At 38.7% G+C, this 25,018-nt stretch overlaps 1 protein-coding gene across 11 annotated transcripts in view; it reads left to right on the top strand.

Annotated features, from left to right (window-relative positions):
* The window catches only part of trdn (triadin), a 77,681-nt gene extending 55,972 nt beyond the window's left edge, over positions 1–21,709 (top strand). For 3 of the 11 annotated variants that reach the window (XM_061243383.1, XM_061243384.1, XM_061243380.1), the window contains 15 exons: positions 2,025–2,072; positions 2,850–2,873; positions 2,967–3,020; positions 3,903–3,947; positions 4,042–4,095; positions 4,193–4,240; positions 4,346–4,393; positions 5,408–5,431; positions 10,135–10,170; positions 12,494–12,517; positions 12,830–12,853; positions 13,461–13,505; positions 13,592–13,621; positions 17,373–17,408; positions 17,664–21,709. In XM_061243383.1, the coding sequence (XP_061099367.1) occupies positions 2,025–2,072; positions 2,850–2,873; positions 2,967–3,020; positions 3,903–3,947; positions 4,042–4,095; positions 4,193–4,240; positions 4,346–4,393; positions 5,408–5,431; positions 10,135–10,170; positions 12,494–12,517; positions 12,830–12,853; positions 13,461–13,505; positions 13,592–13,621; positions 17,373–17,408; positions 17,664–17,812 (689 nt within the window). In that variant the 3' untranslated portion in view covers positions 17,813–21,709. The other 8 variants (XM_061243381.1, XM_061243382.1, XM_061243385.1 and 5 more) reach the window with 8 other exon arrangements.
* Positions 21,710–25,018: the final 3,309 nt, after the last annotated feature.

The following is a 25,018-nucleotide window of genomic DNA, read 5'->3' as shown; positions in this document are numbered from 1 at the left end:
TCAAATGTACCTACTCTACCCCGAGATTCAATAACATGCATTTGGCCATTTCAAGGGCAAATACAATTCAATCAAATAAAACTGCCTTTTTAGTCAGACCATCCTTATACACACAAGGATACGCTACCGCATAAGGAGTGAAAATCCAGTTAACAGGAAAAGGTGTGGCTTGAAATCTGTGCAGCCCATGCTGAAAGCTGGCGACTTTATTTTATTTTATTTTATTTCTCTTAAATTCATTTGCTTCTATCTAAAGCATTAGGTCACCTGTCTAACTTTAGGGCTGACTGAACTCACTGAATGAAAAAAACAAAACAGTATTCAATCCTTAAGCATGGTTTAAGGGCTGGGCTTACAGTAAGCCATATCACAAGTTACAGTAGCCTACTGTAACTGCTTCATGCTTTGCGTGTGTTAGCAGCTGTCATTTGGATATAATGTACAGGTAGTTTTACAAATAAATGATAGAAATTGGTTGCCAGTCATGAATATTTTTTAGCATTCCATGCTTTTTTTTATCACTTGAATTCTGCAATTGTTTTGATGTAAGTGTAAGTACCTGTAATTAAATAGTAGTTTGTGTTGTGCTGTGGCGATAGTTAACTGGCAGTAAATACACGGAACTCTAAACTGTAGTAAACTTCCCTGCATCCCACTGTATACAGTGTACAGTTATCTTTTAGTTTGGAAGAATACAGTCTAGTTTGAGCAGTGAGGCAGTTTTTCTGTACACTGTGCAATCCTCTATAGGCCGCATGAGTCACCACACACCCCAGAGTAAACCTGATAGATACCTGATATCACACACTCACTGAGTTTACTGCTGAAATAAGGCAGGGAAGGAGCTCTTTGGGTTCAAGCCTCAAGATCCTCTTTTAATTCTGCTTATTGCATCAAGATTACTGCTACAATATTATATGCAATAGCGATTTATTTTGGCGGCATGGATGGTGCAGTGGGTAGCACTGCCGCCTCACAGCAAGGAGGTCCTGGGTTCGAATCCCCGTTGGCCGGGGCCTCTCTGTGCAGAGTTTGCATGTTCTCGCCGTGTCTGCGTGGGTTTCCTCCCACAGTCCAAAGACAGGTTAGGCTGATTGGAGAGTCTAAATTGCCCATAGGTATGAGTGTATGAGTGTATGAGTGTGTGAGTGAATGGTGTGTGTGCCCTGCGATTGACTGATGACCTGTCCAGGGTGTATTCCTGCCTTTCGCCCAAAGTATGCTGGGATAGGCTCCAGCCCCCCTGCGACCCTGTTCAGGATAAGCGGGTTAGGATAATGAATGAGATTTATTTCTGGTAATTGGTTCTCTTATGATTGGTCATTGCTAAAACTTTTGAGAATTAGAATGAATACTTTCATCGTTCATAAAATGTGAAAGATTTACTTACATGCATCTACTATGCTGTTGTAAATAATTATGAACTGTTGACAAGTTTAGCTAATTCCATGAAAAAAAAAATTCACATTTAGCACAGTGTGTTCAATGTTTTAACAGCCAGTTCAAATGTTAATCCACACATCCAAGTGAAAAATATGCTGTCTTAATACTAAATGTTGCTTCATTGTGTGACAAGTTTAAAGTGACTAATCATTGGTTTATCTCTTAGCTTTGTGTTTCTGTGCATTAAAAATGTAACTTGTAGCGAAGAAAGATGGGCAAATATCTTCTAGGTAATACAGTATTCATTTGTAATATTACATACCCTCTTGTCTTACCTGTGTAAATTAGTGTGCATTAAAGGTAATACCAATCTGAGTAGAGTATTGTAATTATTATTAGCAGCTGTTGTTTATTGGGTTCAAACAACTGTTCAATGCAGTGTTCAATAGCTTGCATTACGCTTGGCCATCATCAATAATAACCTGCTCTGTCCTTGATGTTGCTACCGTAGTGCTACAGCAAACATAATGCTGAAAAGATTGAATTGCACTGAAGCCTTTACTCAAGACGTAACTTATAATGAAACTTTAATTCCTGCTAAGGGGGGGGGAAGATTGAACTGTCCCTTCTGTGCTTTTCAGGTCCAGGAGTCCCCATAGTAATAACTCAGCCAGGCCCTGCAATGCCAGGTACTGAATATGTTTTTAATGCTGTTTGTGTATCTAAGGTAACTGATCAATAGATTTTGCACAACAGAAGCACTGATCTTCACCCTCACCCAAATGTATTTTCACCATAGTACTAGTGGTATTGATAGAGACACAAGTCACTGTGGTGGTAGTGGTTGCTGTTGTAGTAGTGTTGTAGAAGTGGCAGATGCTGTAGTGGAACGAGTTCATGTTGTGGTAGTGGTTGTTACTGTAGTCATTGTTGAAACAGTAAAGATGTTGTTGTAGTAGAGTGGTGCTAGTAGCATGCCAGGGTCAAAATCATTATTGTTTTGGATTCAAATACTTTTCTGTGTTATACTGCGCTTGTCTGGTGGATTGGAACCTATGAAATTCTGATGATCAATCAAGCGCACGAATTTGACCCAGGCCTGGCTAGTAGTGTTTACTGTAGTGACTGTTGTGTAGTTGTGGCAATAGTATTGGTTGCATGATAGCTGTTGTACTAGTGCCATTGGGGCTCTTGTTAATATTCTGGAATTAGAATTTATTATTCAGCTCATTTGCCATTTTAGTATTGATTCAGAATTATAAATCCAATTTTAGAGCATTAATTTGATTTTCAGTCTAATGAGGTAAAAATGTAAGCATTCATAGGTTAATTGATTTGCTAACCATGATTTGCTTTTGTTTTCAATGCTGGTTGAAACATGATGGTTGACTTAACAGCATTTCAGTTAATTAATTTATTTCTCAGACTGACATTGTGAATATTTGAATATTTTGTGTTTGTTTCAGAGGCTGAAGTTTCCAAAGAGAAAGGTAATAACTGGGTAGTATTTGGCAACACTATACATTACATTCATATGAAATATGTTGCATTGTGTGCTTTTTTGACATCTCATTTCTGATCAGTTCCTGTGCCAGAGGCTCCAAAAGAGGAACTCAAGCCAGCTGCCATAAAGCAAGGTAATGACTTTTTTAGTTCAACTTAAAGAGTTATAATGACTTTCCTCTTTAGGTTTTAAGACTACTCAGTTCATTTAGTAAGATTAGCTTTTAGGCTTTGCCGCATAAAACTGTACTGACCATTAGTTTCTGTCTTAAGGCAATATTGTAACAGTGATAAGAACAATGAATTGATTTGGCTCCAAACCTTATACTGTAGCTATTATTTTTTCCGCTATTTAATCGGACAGTGATCACTGCATACTTACTCCTTACCTTTCAATAGTGGTTCTACAGTAAATGAATGGCTCTATATTATTTTACTATATTAGTGTTTGGGAGTTTTTCCTTGCAAAAGGCACTGTACAAATAAAATTGAATTTAATTGAATTGAATATTATGCCATATTATTTAAACTGTGGTTACAGCAGTACCTTTGATCCAAACAAAGGATGCAGGGTTATACCAATAGCTCAAACAAGTTGGGGAGAAGTCTTTCTGCCCTGGATCTGATAAAATGGATCATTGCTAAGTGTTGTTCTGCATTTGGGCCTTGGGTCCCAAGGATAACGCAGCTTGTTGATTTCCTTTGATTATAACCAATAAGCTGCATTAGCCTTGGCAGCGTATCTCATTTATAAAAAGAAGACGGAGGTAGAATGCTCTGCTTCATTCTTCTGATGGGCAGAACTGATAACACAGGAAAAAGCTGTACACAATGTAATCTTCCTTCAAGGGGAAAAACACGAGGTGGCAAACTGAAATGGAGTCTGTTATTGTGACATTTCGGTGGATTAAACTGACTTTTTCAGTTAATTGCTGTGTTTTATCAGACGGACACGGTTTAATTAGAATATTCGAGTGAGAAAAGAGTGAGTCATGCAGTATTTTCTGTTTTTTCAGAGGCTGAAATTTCCAAAGAGAGTGAGCAAGCACCTGTAAAAGAAGGTAATAACTGGGCAGTACCTGACAGCCACATAATAATTTAATTTACATGAAATACTTGAAATGTGTCCTTTTGTGACATCTTATTTCTGATCAGTTCCTGTGCCAGCGGCTCCAAAAGAGGAACTTGAGCCTGCAGCCGTAAAGCAAGGTGATAAAACTGCCTTCGAGCTCACAAGTAAGTGTAATGAGAGCATTGTAATGTAAAATTTATACATTTTGAATCTGTTTTCTTTTTATTATTCCAGAGCCTGAGGTTGCCAAGGAGGAGGTCAAGACCGCCCCAGTCGAAGAAGGTGTGCTACTGCTGCTTTACTGCTAGCTGGATATTAGCTTTGAAATATGGATGGCAAAGCTTGCTGTATCACGTTGTATACGTTTCTTCCTTATGACGTTTTCAGTGCCTGAGGCGTCCGAAGAGAAACCCGAACCAGCACCCGTAAAGAAAGGTGATAACTGCGCGTATATTGCCTGGATGCATTCAGATTCATATAATGCGAGCATGCGGCATGGCATCGCACCCTACATAAATCTGGCTCTCGTTTAGTAGCCTGTTCTTTACAGAACATAATGTACACTAGAGAAGGCCAAACTCACCTCTACAGCGAATGGAAATAATGAAATGATCACTTTTACGGCTTCAAATTAGCAAAGTTAGCACACAGTGCGTCGTTCCCGTTATATCCAGTACATTGCGTCCTTATTTCTAGATTCATTCAGGGTTTCAAAACAGAAAAACGTTCTCTTTGACGATCCAGTGAAGACAAGCATCGTAAATTGTGCATTCCCATCATGTTGCGTCTTCATCTTAATTGTGTTGGAAGTATATTGTGCGCCATATTGATTGTTTTTTTCAAGAGAGTCAAAAGCGATGAAAGATAAAGCCAAGCCAACCATGGCTCAGAAAAGAACTGGCAGTGAACAGACAGTCCCAGCTGCGCCACTTCAGTTCTTTATTTCATTTCCGTTAAGTCAATCTTTCTCATACATTTCATAAACAATAAACACAAGTTATAGGCCTACTTTCTTTTTGAGTGTATTGGCTATACACAGCTAAAAGTGAGGTAATATCACAGAGATTGAACACTTTGTCCCTCTTAGGAAAGGTATTAATTAAGCAGAAAATTAGCAGCTGTCTTCAGTTCCATTTCAGTGTCCTGTTAAATATTTTGTTAGATTATAATCAAAGAGTTTACTGTGCATGGTTTGGATATACAGTAGCACACAATAGAATAGTGTTTAAAGTAACCTGCCACTGAAATATCAGACGTGCTGTTAAGCACTTCATCTAACAAATAAAATAAAAAATCAAGAAATGCTACTAATCGATGCTAGCAAGAGAGGCTTTGTACAATATGGTTAAACACAATAACAATATATTCTTTATGCTTCATTTTGTTTGAGTAGATTACGCTTGATAGTATTATATAAGATGCATTACTTTATGCTTTATTTGCCAACAGAAGATGTAATTGTGGAGAAAAAAGGTAAGACAATGACTGTGTAATATATAAACAATAATCAATAATCAATAATAATCCTTGCATAATCCTTCAAATAATTTGATGCAAAGATGCAAATGATTGAGATTAGAAAGGAAATTCACAAACACAATTACAGATGATTACATACTGTTTTGGCAACACTATTGTACATTATTGTTTAAAAAAATGTTTGGCCAAGGTAATATATGGCAATAACAGAGATGCTACATACTGTATGACTCTGAATTAGCACTGCTGGAGGGCTCAGTAAAACCACATATGGCTCTCAAGCATTTTGTCTAATTAAATATATTGGCCCATCGTTTTTTTTTTTTTTTTTTTGGTACTGTAAACACATTGAATCCAGGATTAATACTGATGCTCTGGCATGCCAATAATTTTAATAATAATGCAACACCATAATTAATACAGCCAGTATGAGACAACTTAAAATTCAGCTGTCAGGAAGCCTAAAGTGGAGGCTGTAATCTACTACATAGATATCCATCAGTGAAAATTAAGATTCATAGCACACACAACACCCACCATATGGGACATTGTGTTATTTTCCCCAAGGCGATTTCTGATTTACCGTCCGTTAGCCCTGCCAGTTCCCAGCTTATAAGCTTCTAAAATCTATTTTGATATGTATGACCTGTATATTTTTCATGCAACTTGAACAGCATCAGCAGTCAGAGTGAGGTATGTTTGAATGTCCAAAGTTATTCCATTTAATGTCAATAAACAGAATATCAAGAGCCTTCAGTTTTTCTTAACAGTCATAAATCAAAATATATTCTTTGCACTTCTTTGTCCTGGAAGTGTATTCTGCAGGAGGAGACCAGACCTTTGTTCAAGACGGTGAACCTTAGCTAACTTTTTCTGTTGAATGACCGTGAGCTAATGTTAGCTTACAGTTTGAAACGTTTGTGTGCAGCAAACAAAAATGACTGCTGATTGGGAAAATGCAGAGAGAACAAATTTTGACAATTATTTACCCATTATAATACACTTTAATCAATGAAATATTTGTTCTTACCAGTGAAAATAAAACACAGGTAAGCAATGCATCAGCTAGCTGGCATTCTCTGACCGAAGTCACATCCATTTGTATTAAAAAGATGTTGGTGGCGAACTAAATGGAATGTTAAATCATTCAACAGTAACTGTTTGCTGCAAATATAGTTGTCTTCCGTACATATGAGTCCAATTGGGACCATACTGTATGTACTCTGTGTGAGTTGATTTCACAATAAACATTTTACTGTGTATTAGTATAAAAAATCTGATTGTTATGGCGGCCTGTAGCGAAGTGGTTAAGGTAAAGGACTGGGACATGCAAGGTCAGGGGTTCTAATCCCGATGTAGCCACAATAAGATCCGCACAGCCGCTGGGCCCTTGAGCAAGGCCCTTAACCCTGCATTGCTCCAGGGGAGGATTGTCTCCTGCTTGGTCTAATCAACTGTATGTCGCTCTGGATAAGAGCGTCTGCCAAATGCCAATAATGTAATTATTTATTCAAATCTAAAGTGTTAAACGTGCCCAAAGCCCCCCATTAATATATTTCAGTCACACCTCAAAGTGCAGACATGGATGCTTATCTTTTTGAATACATTTTTGAACAAATAGATGGTTTATCATAAAATACGGAAGTATTTTTGCAATTTATTTTTAATAATCATCCTTAGATAATGTGTGCACATTAGTTATATATATGGGTAGGGGGATATTTTTTCATATTGATTTACCATTGAAAAATGCAGTAGATGAACATTCCAAAAAGATTTTAAAAAGTATTGCACCAGTACAGAGCACTGCCCACACTAAACAAATTAAGATTTCTTAAAATTGTGCTTTAACAATGTTGCACGTTTTTGTCCTGTTGCTCATAACTGCTATATGATTCACAGTTTTCAAAAACAGTGTTTCCATAGCAACCTCACAGAAGATCACAGACCTCAGGACAGCTCTCATAATCAGAGGACTCTGCACGTTCTTTTAAAACCTATAAATACTCATTTATGTCTACTCGTATATGCACACAAACATAAATCACTGTCTGACATGTCATAAACGCTTGAGTGATTCACACCATCGCTTGGCCAAGTCAATACTGCGTGTCATAGACAGGTTGTTGAGATAACCATCCTGCCATCTCGTCTCACATCATTCTCTCCGAAAATGAGAGTCTTTGTGTGTGCGCGTGTGTGTGGATGTGTTTGCTTGTGTGTGTGCTCGTGTGTGTGCATGTGCATGTCTGTGTGTCTACACGTATGTGTGTGTATGTTTGTCTGTGTGTGTGTATGTGTGTTTGTACACATGTCTGCCTATGTGTGTACAATTATGTGTTTGTGTGTATGTTTGTGTACGTGTGTATGCGTATGTGTGTATGACTGTATGTGTGTGTCAGCATATGTGCGTGTATGTGTGTGTGTGAGTATGTAGCATAGTGTTTAAGGTACATGACTGGAACCCGCAAGGTCGGTGGCTCGATCCCTGGTATAGCCACATTAAGATCTGCACAGCCATTGGGCCCTTGAGCAAGGCCCTTAACCCTGCATTGCTCTTGTGGAGGATTGTCTCCTGCTTGGTCTAATCAACTGTAAGGTGCTTTGGATTAAAGCGTCAGCAAAATTACATGTAATGTGTGTGAATGTGTTTGTTTGTGTGTGTGCATGTGCATGTCTGTGTGCATACCAAGTATGTGTTTAAGTGTATGTTTGTCTGTGTGAGAGAGGGTGTGTGAGTGTATCTGTGTGTGTATGTTTGTTTGTGCACATGTATGTCTATGTGCGTACATATGTTTTTGTGTGTGCGTGCGTGAGAGAAGGTGTATGCATATGTGCGTATGATCGTATGTGTGCGTGCGTGTGTGTGAGCATATGCGTGTGTGTGTGTGAGTATATGTGTGTGTGTGTGTGCACACACATGAATATGTGTGAGTATGAATGCATGTGTGTGTGTGTTTGTGTGTTTGTGTGTTTGTGTTTTCACTCAGCCAGCCATAGTAGGGGCTCAAAGGTCGGCTCAAACTCATTTGTCTTTTAAATTCAGAACATGTTCTGCTGTGGTCCACAGAACGTCTCATCCCCATCTCAGCGGATAAGAGCAATCACATTTTTTCTCCAGTGACCTCCCTGTGTCGTCCCTTGTGGATTGTCTGCATGGTACATGCAAATACACATTTAAGGAATTAATCAGAGACTCAATTTTCCTCTGTACATACTATGCAAAGTTGCATTGTGCACATATGTATGGCGGACAATTGTTCATCACTTGGCTAAATTGTCCAGGTAAAAAATTAATATATACCCAGTGAACATGTTATTAGGTAGACCTGAACACCAGCTTGTTCATGCAAATATGTCATCAGCCAATCATATGGAAGCAACTAAATGCCTACAAGCATGCAGACATGGTCAAGAGGTTCAGCTGTTTTTCATTGGCTGACGAATTGTGTTAATTAGCAAATCCAGGCAGCTGGAACAAAATATTGGGATGGACCTTTACTTTCTGAACCTGGACTTAAATACCAGACCTGGTTAAAATACTGTACATAATTGTTTTAGATTTAAATACTTTTCTTTGCTCAATTGATCTTGCCTGGTGTGATTGAGCCAATCAAGAGGACCAGAAGGCGGTGTTTGCCCTTTTTGAGAGAATTTAATATGGTCCAATACTCCTGACAAGCTCAGTAAAGCATAGAAAGATATTTGAAATCAAAACTGTATCTGACACAGGTCTGGTAAATACTTTCGGGTAAATAAACATTTTTATACTTTCTTTCTTTCAAACTATTTTAAGAATATTTAGTTTTTAGTTCTACTTGATCAATTATAGTATAATGTTAGAGAAGTGGGCTTGTAACATAAAGGTTGTGGATTCAGTTTCTTGCTGGGAAGCTGCCATTGTGCCTTCAAGATAGGTGCTTAACTTGTACCATTTCAGGATAAATACTATACTGTATGAATGGCTTTTATGTTATAATGTAATCTGTGTTAGTCACTCTGGATAAGAATCACTTAAAATTGCTGAAATGTAAAAAAGAAACTGTCTGGAAAGCCAGAAATAATGTGCATCACTGTCTACAGTTCCAAACTTCAAAACCAAAGCATATTTTTGCAGGTCACTCGATCTAGAGTACTTAAAGGAGGATTGTGTGTGTGTTTTGCCTAACTCCTGATGGGCCGCAGTCGGTCTTCTGTACTGGCTGGTTTCATCATTGTGTACAGGCTGTAGGCACTGTAGGCCAGCCTTGGGAACACACTGCTGCGTGGCTTCAGTCATTAATGTATTCTGTTTGCTGACCCCGCTATTATGAAGGCAAGATGGAAGGTAGAGATGCGGGCTTTGTTTGGGGAGATAGTTGGGTTCTTTCAGAGGGGATTGAGGTACGTGGATGGGAATATTTAATTGTGCTTTCCACCGCTGCTTCGCTGCAGATGTGATGTGAATGCACTTACGCATTCTTCACACAGACAGTGTTAACACATCAATTTTCACACCGAACAGTCCTTTGATTTAGTTACCGACAAAGGAGCTCAATTTATTATGGTCTGCCTGTTTCCCTGCCATGTTCCTCTACAGGGTGCTGCTTTTGTCAATGGGGTGAATTGATGTATAATGCATCCATCAAAGCAAGGTCATTTTCCATCCTCTTCCATGCCTTTATATCAATTTCCTTTTCTTTTTTTTACATGTAAAGAAGTCACAGTAAGTGAGGTTAAACCTTCAGCTGATGGTGAGTATGATCTCTATGCATATTTTATGAATGTAATAACGGGTACTGTGAAATAAAGGAAAAAACATCAGTTTAAAAATGCTTTTTAGATTTATTTTGTATACACCCTCAGGCTTATTCATAACCTTTAACCTTAGATCCCGCTGTCTCTTTAACCTATTTTCACCCTGAACTAAGAACAGCCGCAACTGCTTATGTAATGAATAACAATTCCTTTCTCATAGCTATTCCATAGTAGTTACTGTAACTATGGGTCTAATGCTTTGCTACATACTTTTTTATATGACTTTCTCATATTTCTATAATTCTAACTCTGCATCAATTCCACACACAGATCGTACAAGCATGCATCATATACATTTGTAATAGTTCTATTATATTATTATTATTATATTATATTCTGACCTTGTTGATGACAGTATATATTAAAGGCTAACAGGCATGTTTTTCATGTTTCATATTTCACAGCTTTTCATATCAACCTAGAGGTTTCAATTTGTGTTACATACTGCTTAAAGTCAATTGAAATTTTGGGAGAAGTATGTATATTTTAGGGTCTAACTACAATTTTTATGTGCTGTTTGTATAATTATCAGATGACATTGCTAAATTAACATAGAGCACTGTCCACAGGAGGCAGAGGGGGAGGGTTTAGGGATTTCACTGGTCTTTATGATAGTTTTGTAAGTGTTTTACTAAAACCAGGAAGAGAACACTGATGTGTGTGGGCCTTTAAAGAAAGATAGTTCCGGGTAAACATAAATATTCCAAAGCTCTACTTTAAGGTGGTGGGCCACAGTCACCCACAGCTCAGTCCAAGGTTCAGTAAGTAGCTTTTAGGTAATGAACAATGGGGAAACCGTGCCAATTTTCTATTGACAGCTTGAAGAGGAACCAGAGCGTGAAAGGGGAAAAAAAACTTTTAATCAATATTGCTGAAACAAATGGATCAATTTAATTAATGATCCAAAGCCAACAGTAGTACACAATCGATTGCCTGGCAGCTTCCAGGCTTGTTTTCTGCATTACTCCCATCTCCCATCAAGAGATTAAATTAATGCACAAGCACTAAGGAACGTACCCATTCCCATTATAATCATCATTTCCTGTAACTGCAACTGTATATTACACAATGCTAAGCGTAGGATAGATATTGTATTGAGTACGGCTTATAGTTTAGGTAGCAGAAAATATGTTTCCTTGTTATTGAAAAAAAATATATTGACCAAACGTCTATTGCTTAATCAAAATTCAAGTCAAGTCTAGTAAATTTTATTTACAGTATATTGCGCTTTTTACAGAAAGCTGTTAATAGATGCTTGACAAAGTAACACAAGGGCAAAAAAGGGCAAAACCCAGGCCTGAACCCCAAATAGCAAACGCACTAGGTAGAAAAAATAAAGACATGATTTCACTGTAGAATTGAAGAGTTATTCCTCTTGCTTTATTTCATTTGAGAAAAGCAGGTTTCTCCAGCTAGTCTCTCCCCTTTGACTTGGTGTCTGAATGCAACTGTAATTGGCATTGACGTTACTCTGCTGTTCCAGGGAAAGCGAAAATTACCCAGTCCACAAAGATATTACGCCGTGTTAGATCTCGCGGAGCAAGTAAGTGAAGGGTGTCACATGTGTATTATTGGTAAAAAATCTATTTATACATTATAAATCTCCTGTGTTTTTTTCCCTCTGTACTCAAATTGTGTGGGCGCAGTTCATAGATACACTTTTTACAATATTTATGTAGAGTCATCAAAGGCAGAAAAGGCTACAGATCCACCCTGACTTAAACCTGAAACCAGGAAACAGTATGTCGTTGATTCCTGCCTCGAGTTCTTCTATTCATATACTGTAAATACATTAATTCATAACATAATTCATATTGGCTTTGTCCATATTCAGTCATAACCAGTACAGTGAATGTCTATGAATGCCATGTTCTAAGCCACACACATGCTTTTGGAGGTTTTAGAGCGGTTCATATTTCCTTGCAATTTCTCACACATCAAAGGCTGTATGCACTTCTAACATAGTATGCTGGCTGTTGTGCTTTCAGCTATTAATAGCTAATTCTACAGCAATAGATAACATGTATTATTTATATTATTGGCCCAATAACCTTGTTGTTGTTGCTGTTGAAAGTTGAGTTGTTGTGATCAATTTAGGATCTGGAAATCATGGGTCCAAATTTTAGTGAAGTATTACAGGAAGTATACATGTTTTCAGTCATCGCAAACAGTGTTTGAATGTTACAAATCGTTTTTGATAAAAATAGTGTTTGCATGTTGCCAATCAATTACCCTTCTCTATTTCATGGTATATTCAAGAAAACAAAACGGCTGCAGACACAGGTATTTCATACTTATCTTTCATCTTCTGTCCTAAACAAAAGAAAACTGTGCCAAAAAGTTGAGAAAGGAACTGAATCCAGAATAAGACCTGTGTCATAATAAAGCATTTGGCAAAATGTTCACTTGTAACCTAATTAATATTGGTTTTGTGCATATTCAGTCATGACCAGTACACTGAATGTCAAACTTACAAGGAGTTTAAATGTTTTTTGTCTTTGGTGTTTGGATTTTAGCAATCATTTCTTGGTAATCACAAATAGTGTTTGCGTGTTGCCAATCAATTTCTTTTCTCTATTTCATGCATTTGTCAAGAAACCAAAACGGATGCGGACACAGGTATTTCATACCTTTCATCTTCAGTTCGAAACAAAAGAAAACTAATTACAGAATAAGATCTTGAGCTGTGTCAAATTTTGTAATTACCCATTTGAGAAGATGTTACATCTTTTATTATATTCTCTTTTTAACGTTGCATAAAATGTGCAACATAGTTGTGGTTTGCAGTTTATATCTGGGGCGTATGAAACATGGCATCATTGTAGCTTTTATATTTTGAAAGTTTACTGAATTGTACATAATGGATTCTGCCGTTCAAGGCAAAATGTGTACTGGCGTGGAGGAATTGGAGCTGTCAAGAGATATAGCTTTAAATAAAGGGTCAGAAAAAATTGCTTTTTGTCTGACAGTGCATAATTTGTTTTACACAGGCATTTCAGTGACACCCTGTTTCATCCGAGTGGTTTTATGTACCTCAAACCACTTACTGGCAACACATCAACTATTAAAGCACTCCTTTTTAATTTCATAGGCTGAGGCTTGAACACAAGATAACACCGCAATTACGGTGATGTCAGATCCTGTTAGTTTGAAAGTACACCCGAACAGCCGTTGAGCGTCTTAGCGCGGTTTTAAAAGATGCGTGTTATTTCTTTGTGACTCGCAGGTAAGCCTGTGGAGGCTGAAGAGTCGCCTAACAAGGACAAACAAGGTGAGGCGACGCAGGAGCTTTTAACGTTTTAGACGCTGCAGACCGCGCAACGATTCTTGAGTCATTCTTATCTTTTCTGTTCCTAGAAAACGACCTGAAGCCGCCAACACCAGGAAGTGAGTAATCTCTCGTTATCCGTAGATTACAACAGTAGTTTAGCCTGTCAGGGCTCTGATGAGCAGGCTGTGGTCTGATAATGAACATCTCAAGTCTATAAAACACCACACGGTGGTGCTCTGCCTAGCCAACACGCAGCACTGAGGATACCGCACAAGCCCGTTAGCAATGCGTTTAGCTGAGGGCTAGACAGGCCCACTCCTGAATGATTGCAAGGTCTGTTGGTTCATGTTTCTGCTTCAGCTCTTAATTGTATCATTATTTTTGTGGGGAACTAGCATCAGTTGCTGACTGAGAAGTAACTGAAAGGAGAATTGATTGCCTTGTCACCTATGTTAGTGATCCTTACTTGTAGAAAATGTGAAAGACCTGGATCACAGAAAGGAATGAGACTTCTTTCACACCATTCAGGAATGAGGTACCCTGACTCCTCCACTGCTCAACTCAATTTACGGGGCCCAATTCAGAATGTTTTACAGGCAATGTACAGTAGCACATTACTAAGGCAGTAGGCAACCTGTAGCCTAGTGGCTAAGGTACTTAACTGGGGCCCGGAAAGTTGGTGGTTCAAGCTCTGGTGTTGCCACAATAAGATCTGCACAGCTGTTGGGCCCTTTAGCCAGGCCCTTAACCCAGGGGGGATTGTCCCCTCTAATGAACTGTACGTTACTAAAATAGTCAGCTACGTAAATAACAAATGATTGTACATTATAATAAATATTAGTATTGCGAGCACCTTGGTAATTATTTCGCTTTGATCAAATAGCTTTCCGTCACTGATGTCTCAACCATTTCACCCGCAAAGTTGCAACAGAAGAGAATTGAAAATGAAAGATTTTGGCTGTAAATTTAGTTGAGCAAACCAGTGGAGGCTCAGTACTGCCGCCTAGCCCCCTGCCTGCTTCCTCCCCATCACTCCTCACTTCCTGAGTGGCTTGTATCACAACACATTTTGATTTCTATCCTGAAGGCCTGCCTTCAAAGGTCTATATCATCATTTAGTTGAGCTGTTTGTATTCTGTAAATAAACCATGGGGATTTTCACACTCGAATGCAACATAGAATGCATTTTTGAATGTTGCACTTATTGACAAAATGCTGTTTTTTATAAGACATTCTTTTATTGCTACTGGGCTAATCAACATATTTATAATATACTGTATATCATATGTAAATATACCATGCATTTTTCACAGATTTTCACACTCAAATGAGACATAGAATGTATTTTTGAAAAAGGGTGTTGCTATATAGGGCTAACAGACATATTTATTGTATGTTCTTGTGCACATTTCTTTGTCGGGAATATTTCTCGGTCAATCTCTCATGATTCATCAAATGATATACATTTGTTGATACACACATTTCAGGTGTAGATCATCTTAGATAGGCAGTGTCAGGATTAAGGAGCAAACACTGTGCTTTTTTCCAGAATCTTCATTCTAGTCCGTCTATGTCAACTGTCAAAATACTACATGTCATGCATTGCAGCCTTTCTGGCACAAGGAAATAACCAAAAGCAAGGTCAGGGTTAATCCGAAATACTAGCTCTGAGGTGTTTTGACCTTGATAAGCCTAACACTTTCTGTGAAAATGTATTACATATACACGAGGAAAACTCATGCAGCATTTAAAAATGTTGTTTTATTAAAGCGTATGTTTTATAGAGAGAGCTTGAGTGAGCCTTGAGTGAGGTTGAGCGAGTTCTAAAATACTGTATGTGACAGCACACGGTCAGTGTCAGAACTGCTTTTTGTCTCCCCCTCATCCCCTTGAGCCCAGAGAGATCGGGCACGGATAACCCAGTGACTTAAAGGTCACTCGTGTGTGAAACGCAATCACTTCCTGTGCAAATGTCACCGTGACAGACCAGCGTCTCAGCAGACAGCGGTGGCCGGTAAAGTAAATCGGCGGTAATACGAGCGCTCGGCGATATCGGCCTGGCGGCTCGATGCCACGCAGAGACGTGCCACGAAGCCCCATCGTATCAGACAACGGGGGGGTTTGCAGCTGAAGGGCATTTAAATTAAAACTGTCCGTATGAAGGCCGCACCGCGTTTATAAACAGGAAGTGGAGTTTGAGGGATGGAGTTTACTGAAAAACGTTGTGGCTCATATGTGACTGCCCGGTACCTTGCCACTTTGATGTGTTATTAAAAAGCAGTATCTTTTTCAGAGTTTTAACCCTTTCCAATGCGATTTTTGTTCCCCGCTTGCACTGACTAAACAGTGTGTGGCTGATGGATGATGGCGGTATTTTAAGGGAATGGGTGTAACATCAAGACAAGTATCAAAACCTATGCAATACAAAATGAGAGGAATTATTCATGGTACACAGAATTGACTTAAAAATTTAAAAAACTAAAAATGGCTATTCATTTACTTGTTTTACTGTTTATTTCTCCAAATCCACATCAGGCACGAACAAAATTATGGGTTCCAGGAAATCTCCAACAGCTTTCTCACCACTAGAAAAACATTTTTCTAAACGCTGTCAAAGGGTTTCTTGAGGAAAAACACATTTTCACATTGAAATTTCACTTTTTTAAAGCTAATATGTGGCGTTTCTGTCCGATTTATTATTCTGAATTGAGTCCAAACCCACTAGGGGGCTGAGGGTAAGGGGTTTTAAGCACTATTACTGTAAATATCACAATATTATTTATTGTTCTTTAATGATAAATTATTTCATTATTTAACGGTAAGATCATCCTTGTCGTCCAAGCACGTTAAACAGTTATTTATCTTTTTGCTTTTTTGGTTGTAACTGTAACCTGGAAGATGACTGATCGTGTTCTTTACTTCTCATCCCTTTGTACAGCATGTTCCTTCCTGTCTCACTCATAATTCCAATGAGACCATAATGACCTTCTGTCCGATTGAGGTTCTGTCAGCGCATATTGCTTATTCCCTTCCGCATCCTGTCATTTTCTCAATCTTATTACATTTACAGGCCTCCCTTAGTCAATAACCCTCCTGAAAATGTGTCGCTGGACAGGTGCTGATAGGCTATTTGATTAATGTCTCAATATATTTATCTCATAGGGAAAACACAGTCTGATTCATACAATTTATACGGACTCCAGGTAATTATGTATTGGTTATTTTCTATACAGTGCGTAATCTCAGATAGTTGAGAGACTTTGTTTAAAGTCAGGCCTGTTTAGTTTTCTATAGAAATATCTAGTTTTGGTTACATTGGTTTTTGGAAACTAGTGAGATTGTCATATTTTTATGCGACTCCAGTAATTATGTATCGGTTAGTTTCTCTGCAATGTACAATCTCAGATAGTTGAGAGAGTTTGTCATGTTTAGTATCCTACAGAAATCTCTAGGTTTTGTTAGCTTTGTCTTGGGAAACTAGTGAGATTGTCATATTACTTTTCATGTGTTTTGCTTATTAAAACTTGCGGTCTTGTTGTTCTCTGGAGATGTAGTCTGCACTATTATCGCTGATGTGCAGCCTAACCCAGGAGACTGATTGCTTCCCTCCTGTCAGCCGAACACATATCCTGCTCCCTGCAGGCCAGTTCAGAGGGCCTGCCTGTAAATGAAAGAATGCATTATCTCTGTCACAGCAGGAGCCACTCTGGAGAGATGTTCCAAATGATTTTAAAAAATAGTGAAGACATCATTCAGCTTAAATGAGATCAGGAGAATGAATCCCTGTGCCTTAAAAATCTATCTATATTTTCTCTCTCTCTCTCTCTCTCACTCTCTTTCTCTATCACCACCTTTCTCATCAACAAGACAACGTGACTGGACACATGGATGCAGAAAAGAAAGGTAGGGTTCATCAAATCTTCTCTCGCTGGATCACGCTTTGGACACACGGGAACACTCTGTAGCGGAGACAGCGGTGAACACACTCGCGCAAACAGGCACACTCAAAAAGACACTCGCGCAAACAGGCACACTCAAAAAGACACTCGCGCAAACAGGCACACTCAAAAAGACACTCGCGCAAACAGGCACACTCAAAAAGACACTCGCTAGCACAAATGTCGAATGGATGTATGATATATGTATTGTACTTCACAGGGAAAAAGATGCCGTACATGCAATGCGTGCTTGTGCGTGGGAAGAGGGGCCAGTTCCCCATTAACCCCTTCTCTCCTGCGCCCCCCCACGTGAGCCAGGCAGAAAGACCCCCGGCGATGGAAGAGAAACCCAGACCCCCGGGGAACTAGAACCCCAGGATTTCCCCGCCCTTACCAGGTTGATTTTTGCACTGTAGGCCTCACCAGCTCTGGGTGATCCGTAGCGGTGACCTGGCTGGAACACTCGGATATTACAAGGGCTTCACTGCAAGCGCAGGTCAATCAGGGAATGAAGGAAAGGACTGACAGTTTTTATTTTTTATTTTTATTTATTTTTTACGTTTTCCGAGACAGGTTGAGCTGCCGTGGATTTCAGAGTCTGTAAACCCCATTCCTTTGCACACAGCTTTTGTGTTGTGTTTGGTGTTGTCAAGTTCAGTGCTAAGCTTCAATGTTGTTTTAATAATATAGTCATTTTGGGGAGGGAAAAGATTTCACATACCCAGTGAAGTCCTGCAAATATGCAAAATGCGTAACATATAAAATCCGTTTCATTTAAATTCAGCCTGTTAAATAAAAATGGAAAAATAAACAATCATAGTGCATTAAACTTAACCATTTTTATTTGTACTTTATATGTGCAATATCAGATTTCCTCTATCATGTTAACAGTAAACATTTTTACTAATGTAATATATGTAAAGTTACACATTTATTTATTTGTTACTGTAAATTCTAAAAGATCTATGGAGTGTCCATTATATGCAGTGAATTTAGTGAAAGGCACAACGTATAGATTTATAGATTTGTGTCTTTTTGTTTTGTCTGTTTTTGTGGCTGTATCGGCCAATCTGCTTACTTGCTTCAAAAGGCCCCAGTGCAATGTTTCTCCATTTTTGTTGTTGAATGGATAAAAGTAAAAAAAATCCCATTAGAAAAAGATTAATCTACAAATGACAGCAAGGTTTAGAACATTTTGCCACTTGGGAAACAAATAAATTAGCTATTAACCTACAAATATTTCTTTATGGAACCCAGGTTTATTTCTGGGTCTGATATTAACATATTCGTTTTCTGATTTCAAAGGCACATATGAACTATCTGTTTGAACAGTGATGTGTCTGCATTTCTTGTGCATCTCAGTAATCAGCCTTTCTGGCTGCATTAATGGCAAATCTCCCATCATAACTTGAACAAATAGTACACGGTGTAATGCATTACGAATGAAAATGTATTACCATTTTCCTTTATATCCAGCTAATGGATGTTACTGACCTTTCTGTTGTTGCACTGTGTTAATTCAGCAGTCCACAGTAGGCGCCTTGCTGCTTTGTGTTTCTGTGTGTGTGTGTGTGTGTGTGTGTGTAAAGGAATGAGGGAAAAGACAGTGGAAGTGGGGACACTGCTAATTCGCGAGGTCTCCCTCCAGTGACGAGAGCTAGCTACCTCTTTCAGTGGTGTGAGCAAGCACTGTGAACACAGCTGTGGAAGAGGAGCGGAGCCAAAGTGTGCTTTCACACTTTTTAACGACCAACAGTGATTCTTACGAGACTGTGTGTCCTGTGGATGTTGTGTAACCGGTGGCGGTGATATTTCCACCGCCTTCCGGTAACTTCTGACACATTTTACACACAGCTTTCTTTTTCAATGCGCTCCTCATTTTGATAATGGTGCTGTGCCCATGCTTTTAGCATATGCTACGTATTGAAAATGAGGTTGATGTGGAGAGTTTTGCATTGTAAACTATGTACCTGCTGCACTGAACTTGTTCAGTAATATATGACTTAATGAGACTATGTCAAATGTGGAGGAGTATTGTTTATGTACATCTTTCATAACAATCAGTTAGTCAATTATTAAAACAGGAAAATCCAGCAAATAAGAGATATCCCTGTAAATGTTTTCTAAGCTAATTATGGCTTAATTATGGCCGTAATTATGTGGCATAAATATTTTTTATTTTGTAAGTAAAAAAAAAAAATCCATATCTGTGGGCTGGTTGGTTTGTAGCATTTTTTTTTTTTTGGAGGACACACAAACAGATGTGACAGCTTTACGATCTGATGAAAAGTAGGCCACAGGAATAATCTCACTTTGAAGTTCCAGCACATGCTGTTTCCTGTTCCAGCACAGTGAGAGGATCTAGTGTGTGCGCTGAGATTCTCTGTGTAGAATAACCCTGTTGCTGGAGGAGGAATGACTGACTGACTGACTAATAATAATAATAATGTGCTCCTCATGTACATTATGTTGTTTACAGTTTTTATTCTACTAATAATCATAATGGTAAATTCTACTGCTCAGCTTTGTCTTGAAATTAATAGTGTCTCTATTCAATCTAACGTGTGATTTGTATTTACCTTCATTGAAGCCCATTTTTAGAATAGTGCTTCCTCTATTTAATGGAAATGTTGCAGAATATGAAAAATTCGACAATTGCTGGAGTTCATTATTTACGTCAAAGTGAAATCACACTGCTAATCACACTGTTATTTGTTTGAATAGAGTCTCAAGGCTTATGAACTAACTAAAGTAAGAGTAAAGGCAAATGTATCCAGTGTACATTCATAGTCCACAGAAATGTACCATTACTTTACTTCACCATGAAGAAATGTTGGAAGGAAACATCACTTTTTTTACCCAAGTTGATTGATAGCTGAGATTCAGTCCATTGGCGTTAATCAGCCTGATTTTGAGATAACTTTCACAGCAAGTGCCTTCTTTAATAGAACCAGTAAAGAGAGTCAATGAGTAGAAATTCAAGCAAAATTAATCACAATGAAATTTGTACTTTTTTTGTACTCATACAATTCTGTCCATTTCACATGCATCGTCAAACAATGCATTTCACCCAGTGTGCAGAGCAAGTTGCTTGTTAGCTATATGAACAGACAATGTTCAAATACACCCATTTGTCAATATATACTGTGCTGTATATATACACATTATTGATCTAATTGGACAGTGTTTCTTTTGGACTAGTTTATTCAAAGGTGTTAATAGCAACAATACAATTCATCCTATGCATCGTGGACTACTTATAACATTCACAACCTTGTTACGGACAGATAAATAATCAGTTTGATTAACAAAGGCAGAGCCAGAGAGTGGTGGTTTTTAATAGCTAATAAACCCTCACACTTTCATGGCCATGTTCGTGTATGGAAGACGACTACGCTTGTAACAGCTAGGCTTCATCAATGCATGGGGGCTGAACACACCTTAAGACAGGACCAATGCATTCGCAGTTGGTCCACTGATGGCATGCCGACTAATTACTCACATTTAATACAGGTTTTCTTTTTTCTTTGCAATTCGCAAATTTCATTGATGAACAAATGCAAAAAACCGTTTGCATTGAAAAACGTAACACTTCAACAGTCATGGTCTATCCAAGCGATGTGATACCACAATTACACCAATTAAGAGTGTATCGTGGCTACATTGCTTGGTACTTTCAATGAATGATCCTTCACCCTGTTTATGTAATTAATAAACACATTCATAAACAAGTATGGCGAGAACTGCAAATAGGAAAGTGCTGTGAGTCATGACATCAGCGGTGACTCAATTCACCATATGCCTTTTTTTGTGGTTACTGCCATCAGCATTCACGAATGCTTATGAAATGAATGTGTTATATTCTGCTTATGAAGGGCTTATATAGTGAAGGACCATTCATAGAAGGTGTTTTGTGTTTTCTGCTATACTTACTCTATATTATGCTGTTCCATTCATTAAACAAACGGTTGAATTTTGAAAACAGTCAAATCAGTGCATTGGGTAGGAGGGTGTGGACACAAACTGTGCATCAATACAATTCACATGATTTTATCAATGATCACAAAACGACAATATAAAATCTCAATGGACTGTTACATTGTGCACAGTGAATTGTCTGAAAAGCTTAAGGTCTGCATATTGCCAAACTGTTTACAGTACGTTATGGACCTTGCAAGGTTCATGTTTTAATTTCTTTTGTGAAAAATATGCTTTGAAATGATGCAAGAATTGCAATTTGTGAATAAAACATTAATACAATAATAATGTTTTTTGTTGATTGAAATATAGGCTATGTAGCTTGAATAGATAGATACATCACAATGCAATGCTTACATAATAGCAAAACAATATATTTTGAATATTTGACAGGGGACATTCTCTGAAAGAAATTTTACACTGAACATTTCTGTATAACTTACAAACAAAACTTATGAACAAATGCTTACAAACACATAAAACTTTGATTAGTTTATTTTCATTACATCTGAATGTACTAGACTGGAAAGGGGGGAAAAACCTGAATTTATTTTATCAAATTTAATTGTGTTTAGCCTTTTTTTTCCCATTGTACTTGAATTCTGAATTTCATTAAAGGTGAATACCAGCACTTAATTTATATCAGCAATAGGCCTACATATCAAAGTTTAATCTTTGCCGTTTCAATCAGAAAAGTTCATTCTGACACCTTGTTTTGGCCCTGTTTTGCCTGGCCTGACTGAACGCTCTTGAGAAAGAGATCGTGAATGACCCAGAATTCAGTTACTGCCGGAAGCTGCTGAAATTGGTTAAATGTTCAGGCCAGAGCCAGCAAATGCAGCGCAATCACATTTATCCGCCAGCATTGTATTCCATGACCCCTTTTACGAGCAGCTCGTCTTTCCTTTTTTAATATTCCGAGGCCATACTGTACCGCGACGCACAGCGCATGCGGCAAAAGCGCTGGGTGAGCTCAAATCCGTTCGGACGTTTTTTACAGTCAAAACGTATTTCATGTCAGACTCGCGAGACAAGCAGTGCGAGTGGCAACACTGACGCAGTCACAGAGGGATAATCGCGCCTGGCGTTTTTATTGCTATTGTTGCCCGAGTTACGGCTGGCCAGGTTGCATGCTCTGTGAAAAGCTGGAGACAGGCACTGCCACGTTATTGCTATTGCTGTGACTCATAGTGGCTGTGAAAATAAAAATGAAGAATGGGAATTTGTGGCACTTATGTGAACCAAAACACTCAAAGAAATCAAACAGATTCTGGCAAAAAGTTCTGGCTAGTCCTTACCTCAGCATTCTGATCTCAAATGGAAGTAATATCACTTCTGTACCCCATATTTGATTAGAAATTTACCTTTACCCAGAATATTTTCAATCCCCCCCTTCTGCCTTTAACAACACCTGCTCAATTCCTTTCATTTCTTTACAGCATATCTTGAAGTTGATGATGTTTTTCAGTGTACAAAATACTGTTTTGCTGTTTTCATGGCCATTTCAGTATTTCAGTATTTATTCTGGCAAGCATATCCTTTCCTTTCATAAACTGGAACCTGCTGTGCTGCACAACCTGGCCACCTCTGCCAATTCAGAGCTGAAAGTCAAGGAGAGGGAGGAATCAGGTGAAGGCTGGTTTAATTCTGTCTACCTCTGTTTCCTTTAACCCACATTCATAATCTACAGCACAAAACGACCATGGTATTTTAAGCCCAATTCTCTATGGATCTCAGCAGAAATACATATCACAATTTCCGGGAAAAGAGCTGTGGATCTTCGGTCCTCTGCTTCAGACACTACTGAGCTCCAGTGCATCAGCTGACACGCCCGTATATCTGGGTGCTGTATAACTGGGTCAGCCTGGGAGCTGAATGGCACAATGTGTACTATGCTCTCCATACCATGCTTAAAATGGCTGCCTCACATGCATAATGCAGAGGTGGGAGAGTGGGGGGACAGGGCAGGTGAGGCAGAGTTGAGGTGGGGGCAGAACAGCGATGAGGAAGAATTGGGTCAGGGGCCTAGCAGCACATTAAATGTATATATATATATATATATATATATATATATATATAGTATGTGTGTATGTTTTAACAGTCCATGCACCTGAATTACATCATTCAGCACAAACCTACTATAACCCTTCAGACTGCATAGTGGCGTGCATGGATTGAGTCGTTCTTTGAAGTGCAGAAGTGGACTCCATTTTACAGACTCAGTAGACTTGAGAAGAACCCCTGCAGTTACCCTGCAATTCCGAGGACCAGAAAAAGAGAAGCTGAAAGTTTGAGACTTTGACTTCTCGTCTTTAGTCCTGACTGAACTCGGTCCCAGGATGGAAGGGAAGGCCGGGGGAGAATACACTGCTCCATTTCTCTAAATTTCTTGCAAGAGCGATGAGGTCCCATAATCCCCTGCTCACCAACCAGCCAACCAGCCTTAACCAGGTGAAGGTCACATGCTCCTCTCCAGGCAGTGAAATCATGTGAAAGCGCAGTTTCAAAAAGTCTTAACTGTATCCCCACGGGCTGTAGACACAGCATGCTCTGACTTAAAAAGGCAGCCTGGTTTTCATGCAGAAATACAGTAAAACCCTGGGAAAGTACTTGGCAGGATACATAAGTGAATTTTTTTGAATTCTTAAAAATCAATAACATGCTGGAGTTAAATATAGACATTAAATGTCAAAGCAAGCAGACTTTGAAGTAAAATCCTGCCCGTTTTTCATTGGATACTCAGAGGTGGCCTTTGGCAGACTGCACAGCAGAAGCCTTGCAGGATCCTAGTGTCCCATACCCCCTTCCAATCGACAACTGCAGTCAATGAAGACTCCTCACTCTCGGATCTGAAAGGTATGTGGCTTAGGCTTAGACAAGAGTACTGCAGTAAGTAGAAATGTTGTTCTGATGACTTTTTGCATCACTACATGGCTAGTGGGTTCTTTTATTTTTCCATTTAGTTTTTTGCCTCTCTGACAGTGAGAGCTTAAGGTATTTCCAGGTCAACCACACGACGGTCAGTCAGCAGACCGTGTAACAAGCTTTAGTGACAGTTAGTCTTGTCGCCAGGCACATCTGTCCTGCTCCGCTCTCATCTCTCCCGTGAAGCGTCTGTAACAGAAATGTGCTTTGCACAAGGCCCCTTGTCTGCAGCTAATGTGTTTACTAAACAGCTCAGTGGGCAGTCAATGGAAAATAATTCAGTTCGTCACCTGCAAATCAGAACCTGCCTCTTCCTTACAGAAATACTTTCTTAGTGCAAAAAATGTGTGTGAAAACAAAACACTCAAACAAACACCTGGGTCAAATACATGATCGTTTTGGATTAAAATACTTTTTTGTGCTTGATGGATCTTAGCAGGTGTCAACCATGAAGACCAGAATGTGGGGTTTGCCCTTTTTGAGTGTAATGCATGGGTTCTAATACACCAGAAAAGCTCAGTAAAGCTTAGAAAAGTATTTCGATCCAAAACAATTATGTACTTCACCCAGAAAGGTACACAACCACAAACACAGATACAACAGTCAAATTCTTAAAGGGACTATTTCATTTCCTGTTGTACTACTGTATAATTAAATTGTATATTGATTCAA

Source organism: Conger conger, chromosome 5, assembly GCF_963514075.1.
Source record: "Conger conger chromosome 5, fConCon1.1, whole genome shotgun sequence".
NCBI lineage: Eukaryota > Metazoa > Chordata > Actinopteri > Anguilliformes > Congridae > Conger > Conger conger.
The sequence above is the reverse complement of the archived record's forward strand: the minus strand, read 5'-3'. Positions and strand labels throughout refer to the sequence as shown.